At 27.6% G+C, this 16,986-nt stretch overlaps 1 protein-coding gene and 1 long non-coding RNA gene across 7 annotated transcripts; both read right to left on the bottom strand.

Moving 5' to 3' along the window:
• Positions 1-4,584: 4,584 nt before the first annotated feature.
• LOC114187619 (oligopeptide transporter 4-like) lies at positions 4,585-11,546 on the bottom strand. Its single transcript, XM_028075915.1, has 6 exons — positions 10,917-11,546; positions 9,125-9,222; positions 7,649-8,212; positions 6,324-6,579; positions 5,660-5,842; positions 4,585-5,297 (listed from the first exon to the last, which is right to left on the bottom strand). The coding sequence occupies exons 1-6, from the start codon at positions 11,403-11,405 to the stop codon at positions 4,683-4,685; spliced, it is 2,205 nt and encodes a 734-aa protein (XP_027931716.1). The 5' UTR covers positions 11,406-11,546; the 3' UTR covers positions 4,585-4,682.
• Positions 11,547-13,490: 1,944 nt separating this feature from the next.
• On the bottom strand, positions 13,491-16,877 carry LOC114188990. 6 transcript variants are annotated; one of them, XR_003605537.1, is made up of 10 exons: positions 16,593-16,877; positions 16,299-16,352; positions 16,101-16,136; positions 15,850-16,003; positions 15,625-15,737; positions 15,436-15,537; positions 14,669-14,993; positions 14,467-14,521; positions 14,034-14,174; positions 13,491-13,925 (listed from the first exon to the last, which is right to left on the bottom strand). It is a non-coding gene; the product is annotated as an uncharacterized LOC114188990 (long non-coding RNA). The 6 variants fall into 6 exon arrangements; XR_003605539.1 differs by having other exon boundaries at positions 13,491-14,174; positions 14,669-14,796; positions 14,865-14,993; XR_003605540.1 differs by having other exon boundaries at positions 13,491-14,174; positions 14,467-14,573.
• Positions 16,878-16,986: the final 109 nt, after the last annotated feature.

Genomic DNA, 16,986 nt, shown 5'->3' with positions numbered 1-16,986 from the left:
TATGAAATGTGGACACAAAAAGAGGAATTCCCTTTATTATTACTAGCGTAACACGATAGCGCCTATGTGTATATTTTTTTAATATACGTAATATTATATTAGTAGTGATAATATTATAATGTTATTAAGTAAATATATATATTAAAATTATATTTATTAAAAATAAAGTGAAATATATCAGGACAGATAAAAGAATAACCATTAATAAATAAAGAAGAAGAGAAGAAATAGAGATATATGATTTTATAAAAAGTTTATTAAAGTAACGGTCAATTTTTAAAAATTTAATAAATTATTATATTTAAAGAGTAAAATCGGTATTTTGAAAAGTGGACACAAAAAGGGGAATCCCTTTATATATTGTTATAGAAGATATACATTAATTTTCAAGAAATTTAAGATCAATAACAAATATATAATTTTTAAAATAGTTGTTAAATATAAAATTTAAAAAAAAATATGTAAAAAGAAAATTTAAATAATGACTTAAGACAAAAGAGATTTGAAAAGAGATTTGTAAAAAAATGATTAAAAGTAAATTATTTATAAAATAACTAATTTTTAAAATAATTAAGGATAAAACAGGTATTATGAAATGTGGACACAAAAAGAGGAATCCCCTTTATTATTATTATTATTATTATTATAGATAGATAGATAGATAGATAGATTATATAGATTACAGTTTCTTTAGATCTTTACAAATTATTTTTATAAATTAATTTTGTCATTTTAATTTTAAATGACTGTAAAGTTATTATTTATGAAAATATAAAAAATATTACTTATTAATATTAAATAATAAATATATTATTTTTTAATATTAAATTAATTGAAGAAAACAAATAGATTAAGAAAAGACTATTAAGAAATATCAAAATTTTAAAATTAATAGATGAATGGACACAAAAATAAGTTTGTATTTAGAATTTTCAAATAAATACGAGTAAGACGAACAATTGTCTTGTAGAATTTTTTTTCACGATAACTTATAAATAGGTTGAATATGATTCGAAATTAATTACATTCATATCTTCTATATTATATACTGGCTTTTTGCAGTATGTGTACTTGGTAAACTCCACAAGTGCAGTTTACTCTATATTGACACTAAAATTAATTTCTAGCAAAGTCTAAAAATAAATACATAACCAAGAATTCAGAAAACTTATCATAAGACATATAACATGATTAATTTTCTCATGTTTAACATCCAAATAAGATAACCAAGTATCATTAAGAATTTTAACATATTAATTATTTAAATATTTTAAAGTTCTTTAATAATTTATTATTACTTGAAAATTTATTAAAAAAATAATATAAAACACGGAAATCATATCATTTTTATGATAAAAGTTACATTTATCTAAATATAAATAGAAAAATATATTTTAATAATTAAATTTTAACAATTTTTTCTTAAAATTTGAAATAATATTTTTTAATGACTTCATATTTTTTTGTCAAAATTTAATTTTTAAAATATCAATATAATTTTCCACATAGATAACCTACAGCATGTTCGGTTTATATAGGGTGCATTGTATATGAAGTATAAAACCACTGATGAAGTTTGAACTTTAGAAAAAGGCTAGTGTGGAGAAAAGTTGGAATATAAGTTGTGTAGGTAGTGAACGTGCTTCGATAAAGAGGCAAGGAAGTAGGGTTCTTCTTTGTCTTTTTGGCACCAGGAAGTGGACAACTTGAGCATAATTCCTGTAGCTTTGGCAACCTCCTATGGTTACAAATTATTAATATCTGTGCATTTAAGAAGACAAATATTCCTTTTCCTTATCCATCTTCCACTTCTCTTTTCACTACTTAACCATCAAGATGTTGATAAGGAGCGTAAATTATATATAGAGTTAAATATGGAATTTTATAATTAGTTTCTTTCGAAATTTTACACAAACTTACTCATTCATTTTCTAAAACATAAATTTAGTCTTTTTACTTAAATTTTGTTAGATTTATTTGATATTTCTTACGTATTTAAGAATTATATTTGAGTTATTTATATTATTTAACATATTTTTACTTTAATATTAAATTAAATATTATTATGAAAAATATTTGAAATATCAAATAAATTTAACAAAATTTAATTAAAAAATTAAATTCATATATTTTAAAAATTAAAACTAAATTAGTCCAAAATTTTAAAATTGACTAATTTCAAAACTTACTAAAAGTTAAAAATTAAAGAATCATAACCATATTTAATCATATTATATATATATATATATATATATATATATATATATATATATATATTTTTTGTGTGTGCGCGCGCCCCAATGTAAAGTTCGGAAATTATACTAAACATCAGAAATTGTATCTAACTCTTTCAGACCTTATTCTAAATTCCTTTTTTAGTTTTAAATAAACAGTTTACTTTTTTTATAGTTTTGTAGTAAAATGATATTTATATCAGTTTTTAAATTAATATTCTCAATAAATAATATTCATACTCTTATGTTATTAATAGATAATATACACTCATATTTCAACAAAGTGGTATTTACTTCTATTATTGTATTTTAAAATATCATACTAATTGTAAATAAAAATTTTAAGTTCAAAATGTAAAAAATATGAAATATATAAGTACTTAATAAAATATTAAAGTTGTTATAAAATTTATACTGACGCTAGATTATAGATTATCTGATAACAAATACAAATACATTTTTTGAAAATATATTACTTTTAAAATAAATAAATAATTGCACGATTAAACAAACCTATTCGTTACAGTTATATAATATTAATACATGTATAAATAAATAGGAATCTTAATAAGTAATTTATCATTATATTAAGGGTGTGATTCAATATTTTTGTATTGAATTAAGTTTTTATTTAGATCGATAGAATCGTCATCACCATCCATACGGTTTAAGGGAAATTTTCAAACGTCACATCTGAAAAAACGTTTTAGAGTGAAAAGAATAAGATATATGTAACCTATTTTAAACATAAATTTTTAAACAATATGAGATTATGCAATAGAAATAATATCATTCTATAAAAACACAAAACTAAAAATATATATTTATTTTAAATCTGAATAATTAATTTTATTATTTTGAATTTTAACCTAATATTTAGCGTCCTTTTAATTTAATCTTATCCCATTTAAAATGATTTGGATAAGTTTTAAGCATTAATTTTATTTTTATCAACAAATAAGAATAAAAATATAATAAATATTTTAAAATTAATTTTTTATATATCAAAAAGCTTAACTTCCTTAAAGGAGACATGTTCTTACTAACGTTAATCAATTAATCAGTGTACACTGAATTACATGCATACTTCAAAAAAAAATCACCATTATTATACTGTGTCTCTCTACCCAGAATTATTCAGAAAGTGTAGATGTAAATGTTTAAAAACTTAAGTAATTTGTGATGTGAAAAGACGGTGTAATGTTTTCTTGAAAACAATTATTCATGAAAATCTCATCAAATATTTATGTAACTTACTCAAAAAAAATTTACTAAATGTTACAACACAATTTATTTAATGAAAAAAAAATTGAAATGGCAATGTCTAACCATTAGTTGAATAGGATGGGTAATTATTGTATGCACTATTATCTTATATACAAATAAAAATTGCCTCAATTTGACATTTTGATTCATAGTTTAATTTTTGTCAATGGATCAAGTTGGGGTGTTTGTTTGTTTGAAGGGTTTTCAAGTGGCGATTTAATTGGAATAAGTTATTAGAACAAGTAGTAGTAAAGAACTTAAAAGGTAGATTTTAATATTCATCTTTGTGAGCTAAATTTGACTGGACTTTTGTTGAAGCTTGCAAATGAGTTTTAAGGTGGACTGAATTTTAATAACTCTCGTTGGGCTGCACGTTAAATTTTGTAGAATAATGTAAGATGATATATATATATATATATATATATATATATATAAAAGTATCTGGAAGAAAAAGAAGAACAACCTTTTCATAAATAATAAACACTTTTAAATTGAGTATGCAGAACGCATTTCTCTTATAATTATTATTTTGTTCTTATTATTTCCTTTATAAACGTCTATAAAAAAAATTCAAACATGTTATAAATTGAAATTAACTGAAATGAGATAATTATTTACCTATTCTAATGTGTGCTTTTGGACACATTTGAACCTTTACCAAAAGTGTTTTTCAATATAAGTTTTTACATATTTATTAGGTGAGAGTAAATTATAATTTTTTATATATCTTTTTCAATTTTGTTTTACACAGAATTTTTTTATATATATTGATTAGGTGAGAGAGTAAATTATACTTAAAAGATTTTTAATTGTAATTTTTATACTCTTTTGTTGTTTTTAACCCTAACATATTTACAAAATTATATTTGACTGTATGATCATTTTCTTAATAAAATTTAAATTAATTAATTTTATTTGTAAATTTCAAAGAAGGACCATTTTAATTTTCGCTCCAAATTAATGGAAAAAAATATATTTAACTATAATAATAATAATAATAATAATAATTATTATTATTATTATTATTATTATTAGTTATACAATCATTAGTATGAATGTTTGATTATGTCTTTTATACCAAGAGTAATAAAAATTAGAAAAGGTGTATAAAACTTAAAATTAATGCACTTTACTACTTGTTTTTTCAGGGTCTAGTTGTAGCAAAACCACTACAGAGACATATCATTGATTCGTAGGGCAACCATCAAGGATTATGCCTTTTGTCGTAGGGCAAGCTGCAAGTGGACAATGTTCACCATCATTTCCCCACCAATTTGGACTCTTAATTTCCAAACCCAATGAGTAGAGTATGATGGTCATAAAAGCAACCCCACTGTCGAGTGCCGCTGACAGAACATAGTTGTACCTCTGCCACCATTTTTTTCTGTAACGAAAGATAAAAAAGTTGAAAATTGTTCCTACCAAAATCCAGGAATTGTAGTTCAATGTTGTAGCTGGCGGCATCATTGCAGTTGCTCCAAACAGAACCGGGAGGTTGATCAGTGGAATCCAAGAGTGTTTTGGAAATGCTTTGTGCAATACCCAAACAATTATGGGTCCTAATGCACCTACAAGGAAAAACCAATTCATTGCACTGTATTTTCCTTCCCAACCAAAGATTCGCGTCGGTCCCACAAGACCCCAAATAACTGATGCATCAAAGAATAAACCGTCAATCGGGCACGTCCAGGGACTGTCTGCGGAAAGGAGATCATCACGACATATGTTCTTGATGGAGTTCAACAACCACCATGCTACCCAAATGTTAATAGTTCCCGCAAGCATTGTACCTATGAACTATGCATAAATACATACACAGATTAAGTGCATCAAAAGCCACAGAAATGTAATATATCTATAGGTTAGCATATAAGGAGAGATGTATCTCTCTATTTTCCCTCCTTTGAACCTACTTCGACATATGTAATTATTTCTTCTTCAGATCGACCAATGGAGCATCAAAATACCTAATAGAAACTTCTGTGATATGCATGCTGTGTTTGGATGTTAAGGAAAACAACCACAAATACAGCAATTAAGATTTATTTTACTAAAGGGTCTATGTAAGTCCTCATAATTGACTTGACTTGGGCATCATACTTTTTATTAGACCATAGTAAGTAAATAAAGACAAGTGGACTTCCGTATTAAGAATATACCTGAACTAAGAACATTGATCTTGGGGGGATTTTCATGTAGTGCCCAAGTTTGAAATCACTGAGGAAAGAGATAGCCTGAGCCATGCTGACGTAACCGTAAGTTTTGAAGCATATATTTGCTATTGGCTTTCCGGGGTAAATAAAACCAAAGACATACTCGGTGAATATATTAAACCCTGTTGCCTGAACACATAACACAAGACAGCAAAGTCAGAACTTTAGATTTTGTGACCCGTGAATATATCCAACTCCACCTTTCACTGTTTTTAGATTCAAAAATAGTCACTGAGGACGGAATTGAAGTTAAGAATTATTTTAGAGGATGTCACTCAATAGTTTTGCATAAAGACACATCAAAATATCAAGCTTCTAACTAGCCCACTACAGTTCAGATAGAAACGAAAATCATTAGATAAAAATATACACATTCATATAGCTTAGTGGATGAGTGTTAAAATGAATGAAATCTATTTATCTAAAAACTTAATCTTTTACCTTAGTATTTGAACCAATCTAGAACTCCCTATTACCATTTGGCAAGGAGCCCGATCTATTCCTTCCCTAGTCATTTAGTTTATGTTTGAAAGTTAAGTTTGTGCTTAAGATAGAGTTGGTGCATGCATGTCCTATCGTTCAATAGCGAGCAAACGCTGCAGAGTTTAACCTGGTGGTTTGTGGTGGCAGTGATGATGCTAACGGGGAGGGTAAATCCCAAAGCTAGAGCTCCAGCTAATAAAAGTCCCCACCAGGGCATCTGAACCTGGTCATTTCGAAATATGCATAGTGCTAGAGAAACCACAAGTGTCACAACCAACAATGAGTGAAACCACCACGAAGGTATGTCTTTGTATCTTCTCATCATTTTTGCGTGGATATCTTCGTTGCTTTCGGAAGGTGCGCGATAACGCTGCATAATCTCCCTGCATATCAACTTGTACATCAACATAAATAATTTTTTGAATCAAATAGCCGAGAGACCAAAAAGATAAATATACGGCAAGCCAATTGAAGGTGCTCCATAACAAAATAAATAGGTGGAAATTATTTCAATTTGCAACAAAATCAGCATTTTTAATGATGAATTGAAAGAAGACGTTTATGTTGAGTATCCTCAGAAATTTGTAACTAAAAACCCAGAAAGAAAGATTTATAATCAATGAAAGTTCTTTATGAATTAAAATAAGCTCCAAGAACGGTATAACAATATTGACATCTATTTTATAAAGAAATGTTTCAAGGAGAGAAAAATGAGCCTACCTTGTCCATTAAACAACAGGGTTTAAAATGATATTTGAATTGCTACATTCTGGACGACTTGACTTTAACTAGAAACAATTCGAATTTGGAAGATAAATGAGATGGACAATCCACTTCTGTTGCATCATTTTCTTGGATGAGAAATATGCTAAGAGAATGATAGGGTCTTTATTTATCAAAAGAAATATGATGAGAAAAAATAAAAAAAGTTTAGGATGTTCTGGTGTAATTCAATGATACAGAACTAGTTGTGAGCGAAAAACTCAAGAAAGAAGATGGAAGAAAGAAAATGTATACCAAGTTTATTTTCTCAGTTCATATGTGATCCAAGTCATTAAAATGTATTCATGGCTTCTTGTTGAGTTATAAAATAAAATATACTGAAGCATTAATGACTTTTGTGACATTGATTGAGCATGATAGATAGATGATATGAAAAAGATGTATTTTTTTTTTTTACTTACCTTAGATATATTTTCATAGTGTAAAAAGATGTCTCAATCTTTAATAAAAGCTGAAAACAAATTATTTTTTTAAATATTAAATACACATCACCTTTGAAATATCATCAAATAAAGCAAATGTAAAATGGACCTTAGCATATTATAAATCACACCAAAAAGGAAAATAGAATTTAGAACATTTTATGCTTGTTTATTCCAGAATGTTAAACAGTCTTCTTTACTATCGTCTTACTAAATTATTATAGCAAAATAATGTGAGTGGCATTACCTTCCATAGAAGCAGAAGACATGCGTGACGGTGGATGCTATGGTGGCAAATCCAAAGCCATAAGTGAGGGCGAAAGACAGACTGAGATGAATTCTACCTTGTTTTTCATACTCTGCAACATTTAACTCAGAACGATTGTCTAAAACAGCAGATATGTTGTACTCTTGACCATGGGCTGTAAATAAGAGTGAGGAAAAAATGGGAAACCTATCGGCGTTGTAGACATTGAGGCCCCAGTATGCCATAGGAATAACAACATACACTACTGATGCATAACCCACAAAAACATTGACAATGGCAAAGAAGGGTGAGACAAGAGGGCTCAGCAAGAATGATGCCACAGTAGCCCAGTCAAGTGTGAGGGCTCCAACTCCAAAACCGCTCATGCCCGACCCTATCTTTTGAGCTATAACTGATTTGGGGAATATCCAACACACCCATGAAATGCTTGAGAGTGTTGTGAAGAAGAATCCAGGGATCGTGTACCACGATAAACAGAACAGTAGTGCAAAAAAGAAAAACTTTGTGCGTGGAATTCGATGCTCGTCTTTCTCATGGAATGCTCTGCATACAAACAAACTTTTATGTAATCATTCACAAGATGAACGAATATATGTAATGTTGTGGTAGAAACTTGATTTTTTTTACTAAATAGAATTTATAAAAATATAAACGTGGTTTAGTGGTTTGCTTTCTAAAATAATCCCATTTAAATTTAATCACAGCTTGATGCCAAGTCATTGACTCATGTTGGATAAATAAATAACCTATTTTTCTCCCTATTCTTAAAATAAATTGTGTATGGTAAGTGTTTAGGATTTGTCTGTCATAAAAATATATCCAGTTCTGTATTAGCATTTACTATGTCGATGGATTAAAAACGCATGCGTATTTAAAAAGTATTTTATTAGCCAGGAATTTTTATTCGATGTGCAACATATTTTTCTACCTAAATACAAACTATAATTAATTTAATTTTTACATTTATTAAATTTTAATACAACCAATCCAATGTTATTACTTTTTTAAACTTCATATTATTACATTTTGCTAGTTAACTTTTTCTTTTAGTTATTGTCCTCTTTCATTTATTCATAATTTTCTTGTGACTTTATACATAATTATATTCTTAATATTCTCATTTACTCTTTAACATATATGTTAATTAAGGGAAACTAGTGAAATATAAAAAGTGCATAAAAATACAATCAATTCATATTTTAATTTTATCCTTGAGTCAGATAATTCAAGCTAACATAATGGTGAAACTTTTTAACTTTTAGGAAGGTTTTGGCTTCTCAATTATATATATATATATATATATATATATATTTGGTACTTCAAAATTTGTTGTATAATTATTTTGGTAATCTTAATTTTTTTTTCTCAGTATTTAGCTAAAACCTCCTCGGCTAATTAGTATATGAGCAAAACTTGAGTAAATGAAAATCAAAATATGAAAATAAATTTACTTACCGCAAAAGTGAGACTTGGACAAGGGTGTCGGGCCACCACATATGGGCTGGTTCCACTACATATTTTCTCATTAGCCCGGCCCATCCATATCCTAGCATCTGCAGATACACCGTAAAATCGTAAATTAGAAAAGATGAATATAAAGCTTGTTTATAATTATAATGAAAATTTATACAGTAATAAATAGGTATTTGAATTTTATAAACTTATATATCTCATGTGTGATTACTAAAAATTATTTATATTTTTATTCATACTACATCGTTTAATAGTTTTTATAATACTTTTAAGTTATTTATTCCTTAATTATTAATCATTTTAAATTCCAAATTTTTAGTTATTAAAAAATCATAAATAATATATTATTTAGAAATTATTGTCACGGATAACTTTATAGTCATAATGTATTCAAGTTACTATTATAATTATTTTAATATAATTTTTTATGTAGCCTATTTTACACATTTTCAAAATATTTGTTTATCAATTCTATATCATCATTCTAGTATACGAAATTTTATGCAAAACAACTTGAAATTATAAAATTTAATTTCTTTTTTACAAAAAAATTCTGCAAATTTTACTATAGTTGTAGTTTTAAAATAATAAAAAATATTTTTTATGCTTTTTTATAATTTTTATTGTTTTATACAAAGAAACCTACTTTTTTTATTTCTTTGCTAAAAAATCCAAAGACGATTTTTCAATTCTTTTATTCTAATAAAAAAGAGTATAAAATTATAAAAGATAAAAAAAATTAATAGAGTAAGAACTTAATATTTGATAACAAAATTAAAATTTAAACCACAAAATAAAATGATATTATCAAAATGGTTACTGATAAAAACAAAATCGCTGACAAAAACGTAAAGTAAAACTTGATATTATATTTCATTTCATCCGTTAGATATTACTTGCCTAATATATACGATGTCCTGATCTATTTGTTACATTAACATGTCATTTTTTAAACTTCATTACAATTATTACTTTATTACAACTCTTACATGTCGTTTTAATTAATTAATTAACATTGTTTTTACTATGAATAGTTTTAATACAATTTTTTATTTTCATAATTTCAAATCTTAGCTGAGAATCAAATTTTAAATTTTACATCAATTTTTTTTATAAAAAGATACATTTTAAATTTATAGGTATTTACTAATTTAGTATAATTTGGAAACGAAATTATCAAAGCAAAGAAATTTTTTAAAGTACCATTTTTTTCTAAATAAAATTATGCATGCAAGTAATTTATCTATTTTTATAATTTTGTAAAAAAAATTGTATCTATTTCAATAAATTGATTTTTAAATGACACCAATATCGTAAAGATTTCTTAAATCTACAATCTATAAATTTTCTCATAGATACGTCATAAAAGAAAAATACGTTATTGAAGATAATTTAAAACAAAAATCTTTTATTTTGGGATACAAATTACAACGAAGTCCTAATATTGACGTAAGAAGTATTAAAAATATTAGATTGAGATATAATAACTTTTGGATCTGGGAGATGGAAGTTAATATTATCTCCAGAAAAGAGTTTAATATATTTTGGTGAAGGAAATTTGTTTTTTATAAAGTTTATTGAAATTGATTAATTTTTTATTTTTAAGTAAAATAAAGTAATTTTTTTTTTACATAAATAGGTAATTTGTCAAATTTTGTAAAAAAAAATTGTTAATCTATAATTTTCCTTTGGAGAAACTTTGTGTATACATGTTTTAAATAAAATTAATGAGGGTGTAAGATGATGAAGGAAGTGGAAGCGAAGAGAAAAGAACCTGGGTTGTGAGGATGAGTAGCCAGGAAGTAGTAAAAGAGATGTTGCGTTTGTAGAAGACTTTTATAATGTTAACCATATACACGACGAAGGGCGACCTAGCTCCGAATGCGCTGCCAGCGTTGGCGAACATGGCGATGAGGACGTGCTCCTTCATGTTAAACGGACCCGGGTTGAAAGAGAAGGACCTGGACCCGAACCCTGGGATTGTGAACTTGGTGGTGGGTAAAACCGCCGCCATGAAGTGGCCAAGAGGGAAGGTTATGACCAGATTGGAAATCTGATTCACGACCAAAGTTGCGGAGCGATAGGTTAATATCGGATTGAGGAAGGAGAGCAGGGAGCACGAGAGAAGACCCAGGAACCACGTCCGGAAGGTCCATAAGGGTTGGGTCGGGTCATCGGTGTTGGACACCGTGAGCCTAACCTCCTCGATGGGCGACACCTCATCATCATCTTCATCCACTACTCTCTCTGGATCAGACCTCATGCTGTGGTGTTAAGACCAGAATAGAAAGTGTTAATTTTTGTTTTTGTTTTTTTTTTCTTTTTAAGACACTACTTGTCTTCAAAATCAGAAAAAAGTGTCCTAGTCTGTTTCTTTCGGTCAAGAGACGCTTGTGTAGGAGAGAACTGCAAAATTAAATCCCAAATATGTAGAAATTTTGCAAAAGAAGTTAGTCCTGAATTAACTATTTTTGTTTTCTACCTAATTTTGTACGTATTTCACGGTGTTCGTGCTATGATAAATTTTTTGAAGTAAACTAGCATGATACCCGTGTCTACGCGGGTCTATATTTTTATTTGTATATGAATTTATTTGTGTTACATTTTAAAATTGATATAATAATTAATATATAAAAGAATAATAGTGTTATATAATTAAAATTTGTTATTGTAAACTTTGGTCCCGTATAAAATAAAAACACTAAAATTGTTAAGACTATTAATACTGATAATAATTATAATAACAATACTATTAATAATAAGAAAGAAAAATGACCAACAAAAAATAAAATTATACTTCATTGTTAACTTTTGATTTAGAGGATAGTGTTAGCTAATAAATCGTAAAATAACACTCAACTCACTCTATTTGATAGAGTCCTATTAAGATTTCATTTTTTGGTTTAAAATTTAATATAACGCATAAATTTATTTAAATTCCTAATTCATATCATACTTAAATCCTAGTACACACACACACACACATATATATATATATATATATATATATATATATATATATAAAAGATATTGTTATCAAACATTAACTCTCAATTAATTGTTTGGTACGACACACATGTTTTATGAGTTAGTTATATATTATATTAAAAATGAAATGTATATGTACTTATAATTGTTAAAATAAAATATAGGTATATTGTGAACGTCTGTGTAAAGTATTGTCCACACATGAATAATCAATTTAAAGAAAAATGGAGAAATGCAAACATATTTTGAAATGATATCTCTATTAAAAAAAGTCAGAGAAGCCTGAAATTGATGTTAAAAGTTTTAAACAAAAATACATACATATGTTATTATCAACATAGACATTGAATTTATAATAAAAGTTAAACATAATATAACAAATATGAAAGTATTATAGTAATTAATTTTGTTTTTAATATTCAATAAATAATTAATTTTGATTTTAATTTTGTTTTTAGAAGTTTCTTCACACTACGTATATCTGTAAAGGATACTTAGAAATTTAAAACTTAAAAAACACAAACAATTTTAAGGATATATGTATATAAACAATAATTAATACTTTAGAGAATATATAAAAGGTAAAAGTTATTTTATTACAATTATAAAATATAGTTTTAATTTAAAAGAAAACTTATCACTTTTTTCTGCGAACTATTTAAAATAATTAGTAATATGATCTTTTGTGATTCAGATTTATTTTTGAAAAACTTATATAAAACATTCTAAAATAAAATTATAACTGTCTTTTTTATGTAAATCAAAAATGATTTTTTCATGAAAAATAAATAACTAAAACAAACCGAACACTTAATTTTGCTGACAAACAATAACTTACGAAATTCATTTACATTTAAGAATATGAACGCATATGAACGTTGTTTCTACTATTGAAATCTGAAACTTATGAAGCTTTATGTATTTGCTTCATGGCAATTTCTAATATTTCTTGCTCCATCTTTATTTTATTCTTGATGTATTTTGCTCTTTCTATAAATGTAATCACAAAAATCACGTCAGTGAGGCTAAATGAATCACTTAAGGAAATTATATCTTCCTTGCTCAATATTCTAATGTCTTCTACCTTGTAGAGAAACAGCGGGAAAATATTTAGTATTGTCAAATTAAGTCATATCATGGTTTATAATAAGTAATTCTGAAATCTACAATTCAATTTCTTCAACAATAAAAAAAGAGAATAGGGACAGGAATATAAATGGAAGCTATAGTTTTCTCTCGTCCAAATTAAGTCATATCATGGTTTATAATAAGTAATTCTGAAATCTACAATTCAATTTCTTCAACAATAAAAAAAGAGAATAGGGACAGGAATATAAATGGAAGCTATAGTTTTCTCTCGTCCAATTCTTCAAATGTATACCATTTCTTTAACAAATTCATTCATTTTCACTCAATACAATACTTACAAATGCCAACAAATCAGGGAAAGGGATAGAGAGTATTGTTCAAAAAAACTTTCAACTACTACAACAAATGGAAAATTACAGAGGAGGATGGACGCATGTTATAGACTGTAACACTTCTGAAGCACTTTTGTACACAGGGTAACTTCTCTGTTCATTCAAATCAATCCATCGGATCCTCTTAGAAAACCCAAATTTCCTAATTCAGCTTCTCTTATTTAGAATGATGGAAATCATTCGCGTGAAGTTTGGTTCTGCTTGATCAAGGCATAGGCATCACTATATATAGCCACCACGTTAGAGAAGACAGCCAAGACTATCATAACAATAGATCAAATCTTGTCTAATCTAGTTGCAATGTTGTAGCAATCCTTGCACGGTTAAAATGATGGTTGGAAATACATTAAATAGGTATCAACATAGGCCAAAATCAAATTCTTAGCATGAATATATAGAAAGAATCAATAAGGGAGACTTACAACAATAGAAGACTTTCTTCAATCTCTATTAGTACTCCTTGAACATTTCCATTCTGTAAAGATTACATGCTAGTGATCTTGGATAACCAAAACAATGGTGAATGCAATGTTAACCATCAAGTTTTCAACTACCAGAACAACCTATTGATCAAGAAAAAAGGAACTGAAAACATATTTATAAATAAAAGAACATGTTGTGTTTAGAATTGAAATAGCAGGATTCTCATGGGCTTATGCATATATTTGATTCGACAGTAGCTGCACCAAAGTGAAAATTGTTGGCTATTTAACTCCATATGATTTCATCTAGCATGTAGGTGACTCTTTTAAATAAAGAGAAATATTTAAAAATGAAAGAAAAAAAATCAATAATATGCAGGACACAATGTTAGATAAAAGTCAATAAAAAGAAGTTAGGAAGAAAGGTTGTAACCTTTATAAAATGAGATACTCATGGAAAATGACCTTTTGTCCATATCATTGGTAGCCTGAGAAAATAGTAAGGTAAAACAGGGAGAGAAGTTATGGAACCCTCCCAAACTGTTCATAAAAAAATTATGATTAAACAACACTATATTTTTATCAATAGGCAACACTATATTAGAAATAAATTAGTAAAAATGATAAAAGTCCACCTTTGGAACTCTTTGTGATTTCATCCAAGATCTTCTCCTCATCAAGCAATAACTTTTGCAGTTTTGGAATATTGTCCATCAGTGGATTCCTCGCCCTTTTTCATAAGGGCTTCAATTTTGGATGAATCCTGACATACAAAGTAGAAACAAAAGAATTATATGTCTCGTTGCATTGAACTATGACTTGCTTCTCTACCTTTTCTAGTTTATCCTCTAGCTTTTTGATCTTCTGACTTATGTGCTTAAAATCTTTCTGGTAGTTAACATCCTGCCTTTCAAACTCCTTGAACTCTTCCTTACACTTCCTCATATCATTGTCTAACTCCTGAAAAGGAAAGAAGTTAATAATGACAAGATTACCACCTCAAAAGCTTATTATTAAGAATTAATGCACAACAATATAACTATGAAAACTGATTCAATTACAAAATCCATGTCATTCAAACATTTTGTCTTTTCGTATAGTTGTTGTGCTTAGTTTCAAGCTCTTTGAGAGTTTGTTTACTTTCTTCATTTTATCCCTAAAATATGATATCACGAAGTCCTTCATGAGAGAAGAATACAAATTCAACTATATGATATCTACATAAATTACTCTAATTTTAGTTAGAGTTAAGGCATGGAAAAAATCAAAGTTGCATTTAAGGAAAAAAGTTGCAGTAATTTTAGCTGATAACTCATCACAAAAAGTGAAGCCAAGGTTAAACAATGTTTGTACTTCATTGAAAGACACAAAGTTCCTCACATTCTCCAACAAAAAAAAATACCTTGGCTAGAAATAATCAACAAATGATAAGAAACGCCAATATCATCTCATATTGGACTTTACTCCATCTGCTCTAGCTAAACCTATTCATCGCAGAGAAACCCTGGAGCAAAGACAACACATTATTGAAAAATTACCCAATAATATATTCATTAGAAAAATAAATAAAAAAGCCAACAGCTAGGGAGACCTTCATGGAGGACCCTATCAATGAAATCAACTTGTCTAAGCATTGGTAAATTATTTCTTTCCTTCTCATCAAGCTTTGCAACCAATTTTGTGGCCTCAATAAGGATCAAGTTTCTATAAGACAACAATAAAGATCAATTAATAATTGAAGCATTAATTTAAAAAGATTAAGTTAAACTATCTAAATGAATCATGCCTTCAACATATGCATGAGGAAGCTGCTTACTATATAGACCCACATGTGGATGTTGTCATCCTTTGGAATCCATGCATATCCTATATGTCACCAACAACATTTCACAAAAAAAAAGAAAAGAAGCTTAAATCAATTTGAAAGAATCAGCAACATTTTACTTTGACATCCCCTCTGTCAACAACAACTACAAAAGTTCAGAAAAAGGAAAAAATGAGAAACATTTGAAGCATAAAAAAAAAGACTAAAACTCAAATCTTTTTTAATCTTTTTTTGCAAACCACCTTAAATCCTTGCCTCCAAGCCTTGTTTCTCCAAACCTGAAAAATTCAAAACCAAAAGTTCTCAAAAAATTAACCCAAAATTGCTTTAAAGATTTAACCTTTCTTCAACTTCCTTTAAAAGGGAATCAACAGAACACGAAAATTGTAGCTCATAATGTGATAGAACTTGGAATGTTGGATAAGTGGAAGATAAGGAACCTGCAATGTTGGCTAAAATGAAAACTTGAATTACTTCCCATTCCAGTTTTAGTACTGTAAATATTACGAAACAAAAAATTAAACCACAAAATAAATATAAAATATAAGATTAAAAAAGTACTTTTGCTTAATCGGAGCCGGAACCATTGAATACCAAAATAAAAAATTTATACATTCAATCTTGCACCATAAAAACTTCAGTTAATAAACAATCCCGTAAAACCATAAGTTTAAGAAGAATGGAAAGTCTAAAAATTGAAACTATAAAGAATAAAAAAATAAAAAAAATGTTACCTTTCTTTCAACCCACAATATTAATCCATAAACTGAATTTTCAAGAACACCATATATTTGGATCATTGCATGCACTAATCTGGAGTACCCAGACAACGCTTTCAAAACAGAAACACTAAAAGAAGGGTATGGTTGGTTCTGAGAAAAAAGTGGGTTGATAAAAAAGGGTGTGTTTTAGGGTTAGGAAGGGAGAAAGGAGAAGGGGGAAGATGATCTGAGGAGATTTGGCAGCAAAAGGACGAACAATTTAAGAAAAAAGAAATTATGAATTTTTTTGAATGGAGACAGAAATTTGAAAAGAAAGGTAAGGGGATTTTACAGAAAAACCAACGATGGGGTGTCACTCGTTTAAATTGGGTTATTTGAGTAAAATCCAGAAGTGTTACCGAACCAC

The sequence above is a fragment of the Vigna unguiculata genome, chromosome 6 (genome assembly GCF_004118075.2).
Source record: "Vigna unguiculata cultivar IT97K-499-35 chromosome 6, ASM411807v1, whole genome shotgun sequence".
Taxonomy (NCBI): Eukaryota; Viridiplantae; Streptophyta; class Magnoliopsida; order Fabales; family Fabaceae; genus Vigna; species Vigna unguiculata.
Note: the sequence above shows the minus strand (reverse complement) of the source record. Positions and strands in the feature narration are given on the sequence as shown.

What these genes read in the sequence shown, in the direction of transcription:
- LOC114187619 (XM_028075915.1), bottom strand. Translation starts at nt 11,405, where the DNA reads ATGAGGTCTGATCCAGAGAGAGTAGTGGATGAAGATGATGATGAGGTG. An exon ending in GTCTTCTGCTTCTATGGAAG is followed by an intron (nt 6,580 to 7,648) that starts GTAATGCCACTC and finishes GTTGATATGCAG; the next exon opens with GGAGATTATGCAGCGTTATC. An exon ending in GATCAATGTTCTTAGTTCAG is followed by an intron (nt 5,298 to 5,659) that starts GTATATTCTTAA and finishes ATTTATGCATAG; the next exon opens with TTCATAGGTACAATGCTTGC.